The 15,458-nt window shown below is 52.0% G+C and overlaps 1 protein-coding gene across 1 annotated transcript in view; it reads left to right on the top strand.

Annotated features, from left to right (window-relative positions):
- The window catches only part of LOC133343909 (protogenin-like), a 113,473-nt gene that overhangs the window by 66,517 nt on the left and 31,498 nt on the right, over positions 1 to 15,458 (top strand). Inside the window, 4 exon segments of the mRNA XM_061553911.1 lie at positions 1,413 to 1,657; positions 10,182 to 10,346; positions 10,698 to 11,003; positions 11,956 to 12,144. Of these exon segments, the coding sequence (XP_061409895.1) occupies positions 1,413 to 1,657; positions 10,182 to 10,346; positions 10,698 to 11,003; positions 11,956 to 12,144 (905 nt within the window).

The following is a 15,458-nucleotide window of genomic DNA, read 5'->3' as shown; positions in this document are numbered from 1 at the left end:
CGTGCACTAATCACCATGCCACTCACGTGCGCGTACAAGTGAATTTGAGCACACACGTAAGCCCCAACACCTGCTCTTCTTTGCTTTATGCACGCTAACGACTACTCGTATCGCAGATTATGGGTTCAATTAGGCGAGAGGAGACCGCGTGATAATGCCCCTTTAGAGCTGTGTGCAGGGGGTAAGGTCCGGAGACCGCATTGAGCTGAATTGAGGGGAATTGGTAGCGGCACGAGTGGACGGCAGACAAAGAAAAGTGGCCGCGCTTGGCACCCTCGAGCCTCAATGGGAGATGTCGGCGTTGCGTGGCTGAGTGGCCCGCGCAGTGTTCGCCGCTGCCTGTGATCCCGGTCGGATTCTATCCTGCGACGCTTGAATTCCAACAAATTCTATTGGCCTTTGTTCCACCCTTAGAGAGAGCCTCCCCAGGGTCGACTTTACCTAAATGGGCACCTGGCGCTTTGTTTACAACATCTGCGGAGGAAATAAAGGTGGCAAAGTAGCGGCGCCGGCCACGCTCGCGGCGGCGCTCGCGAGCCCCCCAGGGACGTGTGGGGGGCCCGCGGATCCTTAACTCGTGCCGCTCGACGGACACGCCGCAAACCTCCGGCCGTCGTCGAGTTGCCGCGGCAGGTAGAACCAAGCGGTGCACTCGCCGCTTTGTCACCGAGATAAGTGGCGCGGCTCCATAGAGATTCCAGGGCGAGAGGCCTCCGGTGCCCAGAGCCGCTGCACGTCACGGGCAGCCCGGGAGGGCAGGGCGCACGAGCACCTCGCGACGGCTCCACCCGTCTCGGCAGCGGCGCTTCTGCTGCGTGTGTCCTGTGCTGAACGTCGGTGTGCGTTATATTGCCATGCCTGCGGCTTTTTGTAATTGTTTGTACAGAGTGAGTGCTTTGTGTGGATTACCATATTGTATTGTAGTGCTTGATTTTATTGTTTTTTGTTTAAATTCTAAACGTCCTTGGTGTGTCATATCTTTGCTGATGCAACTTTAGCACTGAATCGTGTGCGAGTTTCACCTTCCTTTCAGCAAGCTGGCAATGTTGTGCGTTCACAAAGTCTGAAGGCCTGCGACAACACAGTTGTTGAGTGTCCAGTGGTATACGAGGCTCGCGCAGGCCAGTGCTGAATGCTAGGCCTGTGTGCAAGGGCCGTTTAGCGTCAAGTTTTTGAAGAGCATACCGTGCCTGCGCTATGAATCGTTGGCATATTGTGGTCGTCATGGGCGCCGGTGTACGGAATGAAACGGAGCAGGGGGAGGGAGCCCCCCCATCCCAAGCGTCCTCCTCTTGCGTAGCCCAGCGCCCATGGGCCCCCTGCGCCGTCGCACCGCCTGCGCGCCCCCCCGATGGATGCGCCTCCGCGGCCTGAGCGCCGCCGCCTGACGCCGCGCCCCCCGTACCCCGCAGGCTGGTGATCACGCAGCTGATAGCGGAGGACGAGGCCTACTACCAGTGCGTGGCGGAGAACGCGCTGGGCAGCGGCACGGCGGCCGCCTGGCTGGGCGTCGTCGTGTCGGAGGAGCGGCCCGGGGCCCCCCGCGCCGTCACCGCCCACACCGTGTCCAGCACGGCCATCCTGCTCACGTGGGAGCGGCCTCTGCACAACGCGCACCGCGTCATCGCCTACTCCGTGCACTACATGAAGGCTGAGGGTGAGCCCCCCCCCACCTCTTACGGCATTCCCAGCCTCGAGCTGGCCGTGCCGTTCTCTTCTCTGTGTTTAGTTTTTTGTCCTTTCCCTGCATCTCCGATGAGCACGGTTGGCTACATATGGTATGAAAGAAGTTCAACGTTCTGCTGTGATGCCACGGCTCTCTCTCGTGTGTGTGTGTGGCGAGGTGAATAGCGGTCATATAATTCTACATCCAGGTTAGTTCACCTGGAAGTGGCTTAAGTTAAGCGAGTGTATTGCTTCATTGCCCCTATTGAGATTTTGACTTGCATAGAGACCGACAAACTCGCGCTGAGGGCAGAGTGATTCACCACGATGTGGTCGAGGTTCGCTCAGTGTTTCCACATCGCACACCGGGCTTTCTTTTGAATCACCGTTTCTCTGAGATGCTAAAGTCTGAATCTACAAGGGCGCTGGCTCTGGTAAAGAAACATAATGACTGGTGATGTCTGTGTGAACCTTGAATGCGATTGATCACGGCTACATTCTACACTCACTGGAGTAAAGATTGCCATTGGAGAGGTGTCAGGTTAGCAATAGCAAGGTAGCTTTCCCAACTTTAAAGTCTTACAGTTGTTCGATATGGCAATAACTTAAACACATACATCGTGCAAACGTTGGAGACAGGCAGAGGAATAAAAGTGATTTGTGGAAGACAGAGAATGCGATCTACCTGGTTTGTAGCGAGAGGTGGGTCCAAGTGGCATTTGGAAAGAAGACGTGAAAATGTGGAGCAGATCGCGGGAGGTGATGGCACATGTGGTGCATAGAAGGGAGGCCGAGAGAGGAGCCCATTGATTGGATGTGGTAATGGGGGCCTGCAAGGCAGTCTGAGGGGAGCGGTGTGTTGGCCTGGTGGGATCGGAAGGGGGCCCCCTCGTGATTCGTGGCAGGAATGAATGAAGGGCCCCTCCGGCTGACCCTGTGGGCACGAGTGAGGAGAGGTCTTGGTGATTCACAGGCCCCATTCAATATCGAGGCCATGCTTCATGGGTCCTCACACTGCCCAACGGACAATTTGCAATTTGGATTAAATTTGGCAGCACAACGCAAAGTGGATCGTCACACAATAGACCGCGGCTTGCCTCACACTTTGTTGTGCGTCCCATTCAAAGGGAATGTAGACTCTTCAATTTAAGCTGCGGAGCTGCGGGTGAAGCCACCCGTCTGTGTTGAGCCGCTGTCTCTTAATGTCAGCAGCGTTGAGACGTTAGCGCCGTGCTTGGTGGGAATTTGCTGGTGGGTAATGAGTGGAGAGAGATTACTTTTCAGGCGAGGCTAAACGATTGAAATGGAGTTGAGATTCTTATAGTATGGATATGGTCATTTGTAGTTTAGACTTGCATTCAAGAATTGTAGCAGCATGGTGTAAAATGTAACAGATGTATAGTTTAGTAGGTGGAGCAGTGTCACGATGATTTGCACACTGCGCAGTGAACCTAGCCAACTGAATTACATTCCCAGCCAGGGCTAACAACATTGGTGAGTGATATCTGAACTGACCCTGAGAGAAGCCACCAGCCCCATCACCATTCTGCAGTGACCAGCATGGTGAAGTATGGTCAAAAGGTCCTCATGCTGACCAACACAGCGTAGGAAAGGCTTCATCCAGCAGTGCATTGACAAAGCGCTATGATTGACCGTTATCACAGCTCAGAGTTTTTTATACAAAGATTGTCAGAGAAGTTTGTGGTATGTAATTGTAATAGACATGTGCTTTTTAGATGCTTTTCATACCAAATTTCAGAAGAGGCTTGGAGTATGCGATCTGTGGGGGGACTACTTTCCAAGGATGGTATACTGTAGCTGCACAAGGTGACACAACGTTTAAATGAAAAATGGTGTTGGCGTACACCGACTGTGCGAGACGGTTAAAAGGATAGATATGAGCGTGTGAGCTCAGCGGCAGAAAGAGAATGGTTGAAGTCACGGCCACAGAAGATAAGACCCTGGCATCAAGAGGAGGCGTCCGGCTGCCCTGTTTGGGCCGTCTGGGTAGAGACAAGATGAGACGCTGGACGATGGCACTGGAGGAGTCATTTAATATGTTAAGGCACCAACAAGGGATTGAAAGTGGAGAGAAAATAGCAGTTGGTTTACATATTAGGTCAAGGTTGAGGTCAAGAGGTCATCTTCCCCAATGCAATGTATGCTGCCATGTCTCGCCATCGCTTCCTTCCTTCTGCTCGATGCCACAGCTGTTGCTGAGTGGACACATGACCTCCAAGGTCTGCCCCTTACAGTATCCCACCATCTGGCCACGGTTTTCCGCTTGGTCACTGACTTCTGGGCACCACTGCCATGTGACGAGAAAGAGAAACGCCTCCCCATTCGTAGACGTAAACCTCTGACGTAACTTTTCGTACGGAGTACCTATTAAGGCTGACGTGACGCGCACGCACACGCGAGGTTTGATGTCCGTCTAAAGTTATGAATGTTTGGTTTTGAGGGAAAAGTGCTTCAAGAGATAAGGGGAGTCATTTTTCTTGGCCGTAAAAATAAAGCAACTCTGGGGACATGTTAGCTAAACATTGGAAACGTGTTAGTGGAACATTCACTACACGTCGCATAAATACATCGCAGGCTAGTCTCAGGCCCGACATGTGTTTATTTTTCATGGTAATGTGGTTACGTTTCCCAATATAATTCTATTTTGATACGATGGTGATTTTGGTTTTGTTTTGGGAGGAGTGGGTTTGGCAGACTTGTAAGTCTGTTTTAGTCTCCTGCTTCTTGGGGCCGCTTCTGGGATGAGTAAATGTTCCCGTGCAGACCTCCTCAGCGCTCGGCCCATGGGGACATCTGCCGTTGAGAGCAATAGAGACAAAGGCTCCGCCGATAATGGGCTGTTTGGTCAGCGTTTGTCAGGTTTCTTTTGCCGGTTTAAATTGGAAATCTCATTTCAATTTACTCGTCGCCTTTGGTTTTGTTGCTTTAATTCAAAAATGAGAAACGCTTAAATGTATCCGTTTTTGCCGCTGCACACGAGTTTCTAACGCAACAGAGCTTCTGAAATGCGTTGGCGGCGAAGCACATCGATTTTCATCTCAAAGAGCATCATTTACTTTGGTTCTTTCATGAGCGGAGGTGGGAAGCTCGGGACAAAAGATACTTTTGAGGATGTTGCATCCGTGAGGTTGGTTCCAGATGAGGCTAAGGCCCTCTGGAAGCAGAGCGGCCCCGCGCCGCGCCACACCACACGCGGCTCACCGGCACAAGGCCCTGGTGGAGCGCCCAGTCACAAGATGGTCGCTTCGCTCGGCGCCGCTTTCCCAGAACCCACGGTGACCCACCGCCCAAATCCCCACTGAAACGCACCGCCTGGCAGCTGAAACAAGGGTCAAGGGTTACAGGAACAAGAGTGGAAAGAGGGCTCTTGACATCCTCCGGGCAGCTGGGCCACATGAAATGGAGAAAGCGGCACAATGCCCGTGTTTCTACTTAATTTGTGTGGAGAGAAACGTGGCCGGTGGATAATCCCCGCGTGTCTTTTGGTCTGCATTAATTTAAAGAGAGACACTTTTGTGGTACCGGAGAAGAGCGCCTTCTATTTGTTTATTGGCGAGCGGTGCGGGGCTGGAGCCGCGAGGGCTTCGCCGCGCCGGCGTGACCCGCGGCACCTCGGCGAGATGACCACACGAGCGTGAATGCTGCCGAGGAGAGAAAACCAATTAAAGCGCTTGAATTGCCGGCCGCCGACGCCGTGGCCGAGCCGTTTGTTTGCCGGGGACCACCGCCCCCCCCCCCCCCCCCCGCTTGAAGCGAGCGGGGGGGGGACCCCGAGGACCCCGCTCGGGGTCCCCCCGTCCCCCCCCCCGCTTGAAGCGAGCGAGGGGGGGGAGGGGGGGACCCCCCCGGCTCTTTGTGCTCCTCTGAGGGCTTCAGAGACAGAGGCCCTGGCAGCAACGCCGTTTTAATTATTGCTGATCAATAAGGGCCTTTCTCCACCGGTGCCAGTTAATAAGGGCCCGTACGGCCGGCCTGTGTTTGTGAAAAGTGAGGCGATTGTTGAGCGTGGAAATCCTGGTGCCGTGCGCTCCCCGCATTGATCCGTGATCCTGGGGAGGGCTCCGTGAGGAGGAGAAACGATTTCATGCAAATGAGGCGGTAATTGTTTTGGGTTGTGTTGCTCTGCACCCGTTTTAACCTATTCTCGTCGCATTAAACGGACCTTTCTCTCTGCCGGCTAATTTAAGTAACCTTCTTTAGATTGCGACATAATAACTGTTTAATACGGAGCGGCATAGACATTGAAAAGGCGTGTGTGCGTGTGAATGTTTGTGTTTCTCTATACGCGTGCACGCGCGTTCATTTACTCTGAAGTTAAAGTTTCAGCTCATAGCAACCTTCAACGTTTATAGATACGATTGCTTAAAATAGTTCTGAAGTCTGTGTGTTTGTGCGTGTGTTCCTGAGCACATACAAATGCGTATGTGTGAACGTATCTGAATGGAAATGAGAATGGCACTCTGTATGTGACCTCAGAGTGGACCTAGCCTGGTACAATCGCCGTAGTAACATCATCGTCACATACAGGGGATATTTGTCTTTGTATGTCAGAGTGTGAATGATTTCCAAAAGATACATGTGCCCGTGTGTGAATGTGTCCGTAAAGATGTCCTTGTGTGTGAAAACATGCATGTGAATGTGTGTAACTGTGCGCGTGGGTGTGTGATAATATGTGTGCATATTTGTGCACATGTGGACGTCTGGATAAATGTGTGTCTGTGTGTGGATGTTTGAATAAAGGTAACCTTGTGGTGATCGCTCTGTGCCTTTCGAATTGCCTAGGACACGATCACCATGTTTGTGAAAGCTTGCGGATGTCAGCTCTTATGACAGAAAATGTGATACTCAGTTCATTGGTATTGATTTTTATTTGTTTGTCTGTTTTGAGCAAATCTAAACAACGTCTACTTTCATGCTAAAAATACACTTCAAACTCAATACAGCACGTTCGTAACTCAATAGCTCAGCCTGCCGAGCTGCTATTTATTCGATGATATTTTCGAGGTGATTTATCACGTTTAATTACCAATTCCATTTTCCTACGGTTGGGCTATACGTAGAGATATCACGCTTTCATTTATATCACGTTTACAAGTAAATTTCCTCGTGAATAGATTTGTTGTCGTTGCTTCAGAGACCGCACGCTCAGCGATGGGCTGGTCAAACGCCGTTGACAGTTGTTGATGATGAAGCGGCCTCGCAACCCACGCAACCCACGCAACCCTCGCAACCCTCGCAACCCACGCAACCCTCGCAACCCACGCAACCCTCGCAACCCACGCAACCCTCGCAACCCACGCAACCCACGCAACCCTCGCAACCCACGCAACCCACGCAACCCACGCAACCCACGCAACCCTCGCAACCCATGCAACCCTCGCAACCCTCGCAACCCACGCAATTCTCGCAACCCACGCAATTCTCGCAACCCACGCAACCCACGCAACCCTCGCAACCCACGCAACCCTCGCAACCCACGCAACCCTCGCAACCCTCGCAACCCACGCAACCCACGCAACTCTCGCAACCCACGCAACCCACGCAACTCTCGCAACCCACGCAACCCTCGCCTGCGTCCCCTGGCCGTTGGCGTCGGGGGTATTGGTACCGTGGATCGGCGTGGGTCTCCGCGTCTCGGAGGCCTCTCGCGCGGTTATACGTGAAGATTGCGACGGTATTGAAAAGTAATGCGGTAATACCCCCGTTTTTTTGAAACCTTGGGAAGCGCTTCTCGGAGGCTGCCGAGATCAAGAATGGAATGAGGAGAGGCGTGTGTGGTAAATGGCCGGCTGATTATCGACTTATCGGTTGTCCACCGCTCGTTAGCGAGAAGTCCCTGGGATTGGTGGCTGCCTGCCGTTCTAAACCGGGATCCTCTCTTTTTTGTTTAGGAAATCACGAAGTTATTTTTGAACGTTACCATAACATAGTCAGCGGGGTGGCACAGTGGTAACAATCGAGCCTCACACCAAGAAGGGCCAGGGTTTGATTCCAACTCGGATGCCTCTCTGTGTGGAGACTGACTGTTCTTCTCTCTGTGTGGGTTTCCTCCAGGTTTTCCAGTGTCCTCCAAATAGCTAAAAAACAAGCAAATGCAACATCCACACTGCTGAAGAGCTGCAGGCAAATTATACCATTTGGATTACACAGAGCAATAAATCGCTCCCTTCCTGCGAAACTAATATTCGCGGAAAATGTATGAATAGCTACGAACTTTAACACGAACACTGCGATATAGGAGCAATACACATGGACACATATTCTCAAAATTATAAAATGTTTAGTAACTGCATTACATAAAAACACATTACACACATTATGCGCGTTACACACCACACACACACACAGATACGTTACACACACGCACGTTACACACTACACGGGTACATTACACACACACGTTACATACACACGTTACACACACACGTTACACACACACACACGTTACACACACACGTTACACACACACACACGTTACACACACACGTTACACACACACACACGTTACACACACACGTTACACACACACACACGTTACACACACACTTGTTCCGTTAGGGTCAGGGTCAATAGAGAAGCTGGCACGCATCATTGCCAACGCTGTCCCTAATTTTAGTTTTACCATTGAGTAATAAACTGTTAGGGCTGTCGTAACATTTCAATTTAGTCAATCGAGTTGATCTGATTGATTAACCTGTCAATTAATGTGTACTGTGTGTGTATTGTGTGTGTGTGATGTGTGTGTGTACTGTGTGTGTGTGTACTGTGTGTCTGTGATGTGTGTGTGTGTACTGTGTGTGTGTAATGTGTGTGTGGTGTGTGTGTGTACTGTGTGTACTGTGTGTGTACTGTGTGTCTGTGATGTGTGTTGGGTGTGTGTGTAATATGTACTGTGTGTGTATCACCGTGAGCAACATGAAGGCTGTCTCACATCTTGTATGTATGTTGAACTTCTTTTGCATCATACGTATGTTTTTGCCCAGAGTGTTTTTTTTTCTTTCATTAAATCTCAGTCACATTCCAATTGTGCTGACAAATTAGAATCTCGATTTGTAATTGTGATAGTGCGCAGTGCTCCACTTTGTGTGCGAGAGAAGTTATGCCTTTTACAGAAAGTTTTTTTGCAGCCCCTAAAAGTTATTATCTTTAGGTTGCACGGCATTTTAGGTGGTACACCGTTTTAGATGGCACACCGTTTTAGTTGGCACACCATTCCATGTGGCTGGCAAGTTGTGTTAAAGGGATGCATTTCGTGAACTAACATGAAATATGTCAAAACTCTTGCTCGACGTCAAACCCCGATTTAATCACGGGCGGTTTAAACCTGGATTCGAACCAAGGCGATACACAGTGCCGGGTCACCGCTGAGACAGCCATCGTGAACATCACTGAGACGGGATGAGAATCAGAATATTTCTTTATACTGCAGGAGGAATCCGCTGAGTTATAAAGCTCTTTTCACAGGTGTCCAGTAGGGGCAGGTAAGAACGTTACAACAACAAACAGTACAAACACAAGACAATAGTGCAAAGTACAAGAGGTGAACAAATCACCCAAACATCCCCATCCTACTTGGCAAGGCCCACTGAGGTCTTGTTTTTCAAAAGCGACCTGGTCACAAAAGACAGCTCAACAAAGTGGCCCATCCTTTGGACATTCATAGCAGCGACATAATCTAGAGAATGTGAATGCATCGCGAAGAGGCCGAGCCAGCTGGCTCCTGCACGACGTTGTGCTTCATACTAAAGACATACAACCAAATGGAAAACAAGTTCGTGTGTTCCTTAAATGTTGAGCCTTAATGATTCATTGATGGAATCGATTAATTCCTGTCAATGTATCAAGTGGACATAACGGAAACTAATTTCCCATATTCCATGTATGGATTATCAATAACGTGGCCTGATGTCCCTTGCCAATATATCTATACCAATGGGCTCTTACCTGACACAGTTAATATATCTTTCTGAGAACAATTTCAGACGTGGCTTTAAATCGACGTTGATGAGTGCAAATTGGAGCAGAAGGAACACGAGGGGTTCCGTGGCATTCAAACTGCCAGGCCGTGGTGCGCACAGCCTGGTAGTGCTCGTCAGGGGCTCTTAGCTTCATGCCCAGTACGCACGCATGGTATGTATCGTACGTAGCCAGCCATGCTCATCGGAGGTGCGGGGGAAGGGACGACATGGCAGCACACTGACTGCACCAGGGAGGAACCTGTCTACCTATCTAATTTAAACTCCATCTCTATATCCCCACCTCACCACGTGGCCATGTCTAACTCTGTCTCAGCCGGCCTCGCCAAACCAATTTGCCGCATCGCTCTGCGTGCTGCAGTGGAGCTCAGGGCCGTATGTATGCATGTTGAACTTCTTTCGCACCGTACGTAGCCAACTTGAGTTCCTGGATGAGGAGCAACTCTCTCTGCATCCCTCACCTCCTCCCCTTCACCCCCCCCCCTCGCCCCCACCTCCCACCCCGTGGCGGCACCACAGGCATGAACAACGAGGAGTACCAGATCGTGATCGGGAACGACACGTCGCGCTACCTCGTGGACGACCTCGACCCGGCCACCAACTACACCTTCTACCTCGTCGCCTACATGCCCGTGGGCGCCAGCCGCATGTCGGAGCACGTGATGGGTACCACGCTGGAGGACGGTGAGCCCCCAATGCCCCGAGCACGGCTGCCCAACCACCCCACGAGTATTGAGCTGGATAACTCGACGCAGTGCTGTGTTACACCCAAGTGAGTTTTAGTTGCACACTCGAGTTTCAAGAGAGCGAGCAGAAGTGGCTCGGTCTTCACGAGCCCTCGCTGTGTTGCCGCATCCCGTGCACGCGGGTTCGACTCGCTATGCCTCACACTCTGCTCACTACCGCCTCATCCCCTTCCCACTCCTTCCTCTTTCCCTCTTCCCTCGCCTCATCCTCTCTTCGCTCGGCCACCTCGCGCCCCCCTCCCCGCTGCTATCCTCCCCATCCCCGCCTTGCACCCCCCCCCCCCCACAGTGCCGCTGCGCGCCCCGGAGCTGAGCCTGAGCAGCCTGAGCCCCCGCGAGGTGCGCGTCTCCTGGGGGGCCATCCCCCCGCGCTACCGCCGTGGCCGCCTCACCGCCTACCGCCTGTGGTACCGGCGCGGGCCGGACGGGGCGCCGCACGCGCTCGACGTGCCGGGCGAGCGGGGCGACTGGCTGCTGCGAGGCCTCGCGCCCGACAGCACCTACCTGCTGCGCGTGGCGGCGGCGACGCGCGCCGGCTGGGGGGAGCCGTCCGTGTGGCTGTCGCACCGCACGCCAAAGCTCACCGCCCGCGACGGTACCGCTCTCCGTTGCTCTCCCCCCGCTCGCTCACCCCTCGCTCTCTCCTCGCTTGCTCTCTCTCCCGCTCTGTAGAGCAACAGTTTGGCCGTCTCTCTTCTCCGCGCGCTGTGGCTCCGGCTTTGCCTGACGACACCAATGACAGTCACCGCTTCGTATGTCCAAGTGTATTTCGATTCCCGTTCACGGCCACCACCATCATCGACGATTAGCTGAACCGGTCCTGGGCCTGCCCTGGTATCTTCATCTTGTCCTGCTCCAGCAAGAAAAGGCTGGGGCCCCTGTTTATTGGTGACTCGAAGCCAGTGGTGGATGTTCCATAGTTCTGTGGTGGGGGCTGGATGACAATTGTTGTCTTCTCGCATAATGAGTTTTATTGACCACAATTTGATCTTAGATTGATTATGTTAATTTCTTATCATACTGGAAGGGCTTACTGAATCTCAAGACATTGTAAGGAGGGCCTTGCTTTGGATGGTTTAACAAGTTTTCAGAAGAGTAAATGTCTAGGAAGAATCTGGGGGACCTGTAGGAAATAAATATTTGCTGTACTTAAATTTATGATGCAGTTGGCATGTCTTATCCAAACAATGATATAAGCCACCAACCCTGTTTGCAAACCACTGGATTACACGCACACTTCCTGGCCACCACGAGAGTAATCAAAGTCACGGTGATATTGTACCGTAGCAGATGCCACCACCATCATAACCGGCATCATCTACGCAATTAATGCGAGCACCACCTTCACCGCCATTGCCACCAGCACCATCACCGGCACCATCATAGCCGGCACCACCGGCACCATCGTCACCAGCAGCACGATCACTAAAAGAACCACCACCATCCCAATTGCCACCACTACGATCACCGCCACCAGCAGCAGCACCTTCGCTGAGCACGCCGGCGCGGGGCGTGGTGGTCACGGCCGTGCTCTCTCTGCGCCGCAGTCCCCGTGTCGCCGGCGCTGCACCTGGAGGCGCTCAACTGCACGGCGGTGCGCGTCACCTGGAAGGCGGCGTCGGGGCGCGGCGCGGTGCGGGGTCACCGGCTGCTGTACCGCGAGCAGGAGGGCCACCTCCAGGTGGGGCCCATCCTGCTGCCCGCCCGCGACCAGGCCTACATCATCAGCGACCTCGGTGAGCGTCCCACTCGCCGCGTCTCGCGAGTCGGCTCCTCCACTCCCCCCCTTCTCTCGCTCGCCACCGTAGCCACGCCACGGCACTACAAACCCAGTGGCCTCCGAGTTCAATTCCCAGCCACGGTTAACGTCAGTGGGCAAAGGGATATCTTGACCGGTTCTGGGCCTCCTCTATGTGTTGAAATAAATGGTTACCTGGTGTGATGTAAACTTCAGAAATTGGGAGACAAACATGGCAAGGTGTGGTGCTCGCTACAACACCCCTTCACCGACTGTGCCGGCCTGCATAGCTGCTAACTCGCAGTACTTGCCCCAACGGTCTTTATGGCTGTAGGGAAATATTTGTCCTTGTGTGCAAGATTGGGGTCATTTTGGAGAGTGGAGCCACAGTGGATTACACACTGCACTACGATACTGGTCACCTGGGTTCAATTCTAGGCTATGAACAGCATCAGGGGCAGGTGGTAGCTGAACCTGGCCTGGACTTCCCATGGATGTCCTCGGCTTTAATTAAGTGTCTGGTCTGGTATGTATATCTCAGCACGAGGAAGACAAAGGCGGTTCAGGCCATACCACCTGCACATATGGCATTCTTGCCTCAATAGGTGTTCACTCGTGACGCTTATTTTTACACTTCATGAGCAGGGGATCTTTGTCTGTCTTTGTTGGGGTGGGGCCAAGTGCAGTAATTGTTAATGAGTTTGTTTTATGTCCCATGTACAACCTTTGTACACGATCAGCCTTTGTAACACACAGGATCAGTCTTCCATTCACAATCTGCTGACTTGCCTATGTCTCCCTCTGTTCCGATAAGGGTCATTTCCTGAAACGTTGCCTTATTGTGCGAATTTTTTTCCCCCCGTTTACAATTTACAACAAGCAGAGGTTGTCGGTCACAGCGGTGGCGAATCACTTCCAGCGTCTGCTTCATGCTGCGGCAGTGGTAATTTTCTCTCCGCTTGAGTGATTGCTTTATTGTTATCAGCCTCCCCCGAAAGGATTTTTTGAGAAATTCCTTTCACCGTGTCCACCATTTAAAAGATACCTCTTCTGCCGGCTTGTTTAAATAGAATCTGGAAGATGTTGTTGCCGTAACACGCGCTCCCCGAGTGGGGTAAATGCTGTGGGGGACGCAGTCTGGGTGTGGAGAGGCGGTGACAAAGATGGAGGTGGGATTGTCTACAGCGCGGGCTGCTGCGAGTGAGGGGAGAGGGCGTTGGGGAGAGAGAGAGAGAGCGGAGTGCCTGGGGAATTGTAGGGAAGAGGCTGTGGAGAGTCGGGGAGAGAGCTGGCTATTGGAATGGAGGGGAAGCTGCTGTGGGGAGGGCGAGAGGACGTGCAGGCGTGGAAGGTCAGAGTGGGAGTGATGATGGTGGTTCTGTAGCAAAGGTGCTACTGCTTTATAGTTTAATCTCCCAGCTCAAAAAAGCCCTGCTTATCTATTGCGGTGGTCAAGATCCAGTGGTGGCTATTCTACATTACCGTGGCAGGGCAAGGATTCCCGCAAATGTGGCACGCATTTTAACAGCCAGTGTTAGACGATCAAGCCTTCTCGTTGTGAGTCGGGTGTTCTAACCACAGTCCCACTCACCCACTTCTAAATAACATGTTTACAATTAATCAGGGGAATTTACATTGACACCACTTTAATGGCTGCCTCATGTCAGCAGACGCTTTGAGACAAACGTCAGGAAACTTGCACACTTATATATAATTATATATATTATATATTATTATATATATTATTATATATATTATTAAGGCTGGCTGTGGTTTCGTGGTTTTCACCTCGAGTCCATGAATCGAACTGTCACTCTGGCCTACCAGTTCTCTCCCCGCTCAGGACAAGTCCCAATTTAGAGTGAGCACGTGTGGAGCAGTACCCCGTGAGTGAGTGAGTGAGTGGCTCCACACGAGTCAGCGGTGCCCAGTGAGGGAGTAGCTCCACACGAGCCAGAGGTGCCCTGTGAGTGAGTGGCTCCTCACGAGCCAGCGGTGCCCAGTGAGTGAGTGGCTCCACACGAGTCAGCGGTGCCCAGTGAGTGAGTGGCACCACACGAGCCAGCGGTGCCCAGTGAGTGAGTGGCACCACACGAGTCAGCGGTGCCCTGTGAGTGAGTGGCTCCACACGAGCCAGCGGTGCCCAGTGAGTGAGTGGCACCACACGAGCCAGCGGTGCCCTGTGAGTGAGTGGCTCCTCACGAGCCAGCGGTGCCCAGTGAGTGAGTGGCTCCACACGAGCCAGCGGTGCCCAGTGAGTGAGTGGCACCACACGAGCCAGCGGTGCCCTGTGAGTGAGTGGCTCCTCACGAGCCAGCGGTGCCCAGTGAGTGAGTGGCACCACACGAGCCAGCGGTGCCCTGTGAGTGAGTGGCTCCACACGAGCCAGCGGTACTCCTATAATTTACCCGGCTCTGCGGTAGTCATATAAAGTGTATTTCTATGCTGTTGGATATTTTCCCATGAGCATGTTCTCTATGAATGCGATTACCCAGAGGGTTGGGAGGGGGAGTGTAGTGGTATGCATGATGCACGCTATGATTTGCTTTCCATCATGTCACAGACAAGATGTAGACAACATCGTGACAGCACACAATCCTTCCTATTATTCATGAGAATCTGGCCTGGTGGTGCTGCGGTTCGACTCTCAATTGGAAGGTTGCAAGTTCAGTTCCCAGCCTGGGGTGTGACTCCGCCTGTTATTCCCCTGAGGTCAGTGATAAATAGAAGTCAGCGGCGGTTAATCTACTGGCTCCAACCACGGGAATGTGGAATTTCTGCCACGTGCTCAAGGCCACCAATTGAAAAGACTTCCCCGCCCTCCTCGCGCATTTGGATAGGGGGAGATACTTTGACTCTATCATGGGTTGGGTAATGAAATATAACAGACCTGCATAACAGCAATAGTGGATATCGTTATTGTTGTTATTGTTGTTATTGTTGTTGTTAGAGAGCGTACCCCCTCCCTGTACGAGTTGTTCACTAACTCGGTGCTCCTATCAGGCTAAAGAGTTATTTTTATTGCCACTACTGTGTCTAAGAGATTCTGAGTTTCCCAAGCATGCCGTTGCATCACTGGCAAGTGACTAACTGCTTACTATATTTGATAAATATGTTTCTAGTTTTGCGTGAACAAATCATTCTTACCAGGGCATTGTGAACGCATTCGTGTATATGCTTAATGCGCTGCTGCTGTTGAGAAACCTCTGAGATTTCTATTTGATGAAAATAGCATTTTTATCATATCCATAATTTTTCTTGTAGATTTTACATGTAAAAAAAAATCGATATGTAATGCTGTTTATTAGCCGT

Source organism: Lethenteron reissneri, chromosome 18, assembly GCF_015708825.2.
Source record: "Lethenteron reissneri isolate LAM-NWPU_2019-01 chromosome 18, ASM1570882v1, whole genome shotgun sequence".
Lineage (NCBI taxonomy): Eukaryota > Metazoa > Chordata > Hyperoartia > Petromyzontiformes > Petromyzontidae > Lethenteron > Lethenteron reissneri.
Note: the sequence above shows the minus strand (reverse complement) of the source record. Positions and strands in the feature narration are given on the sequence as shown.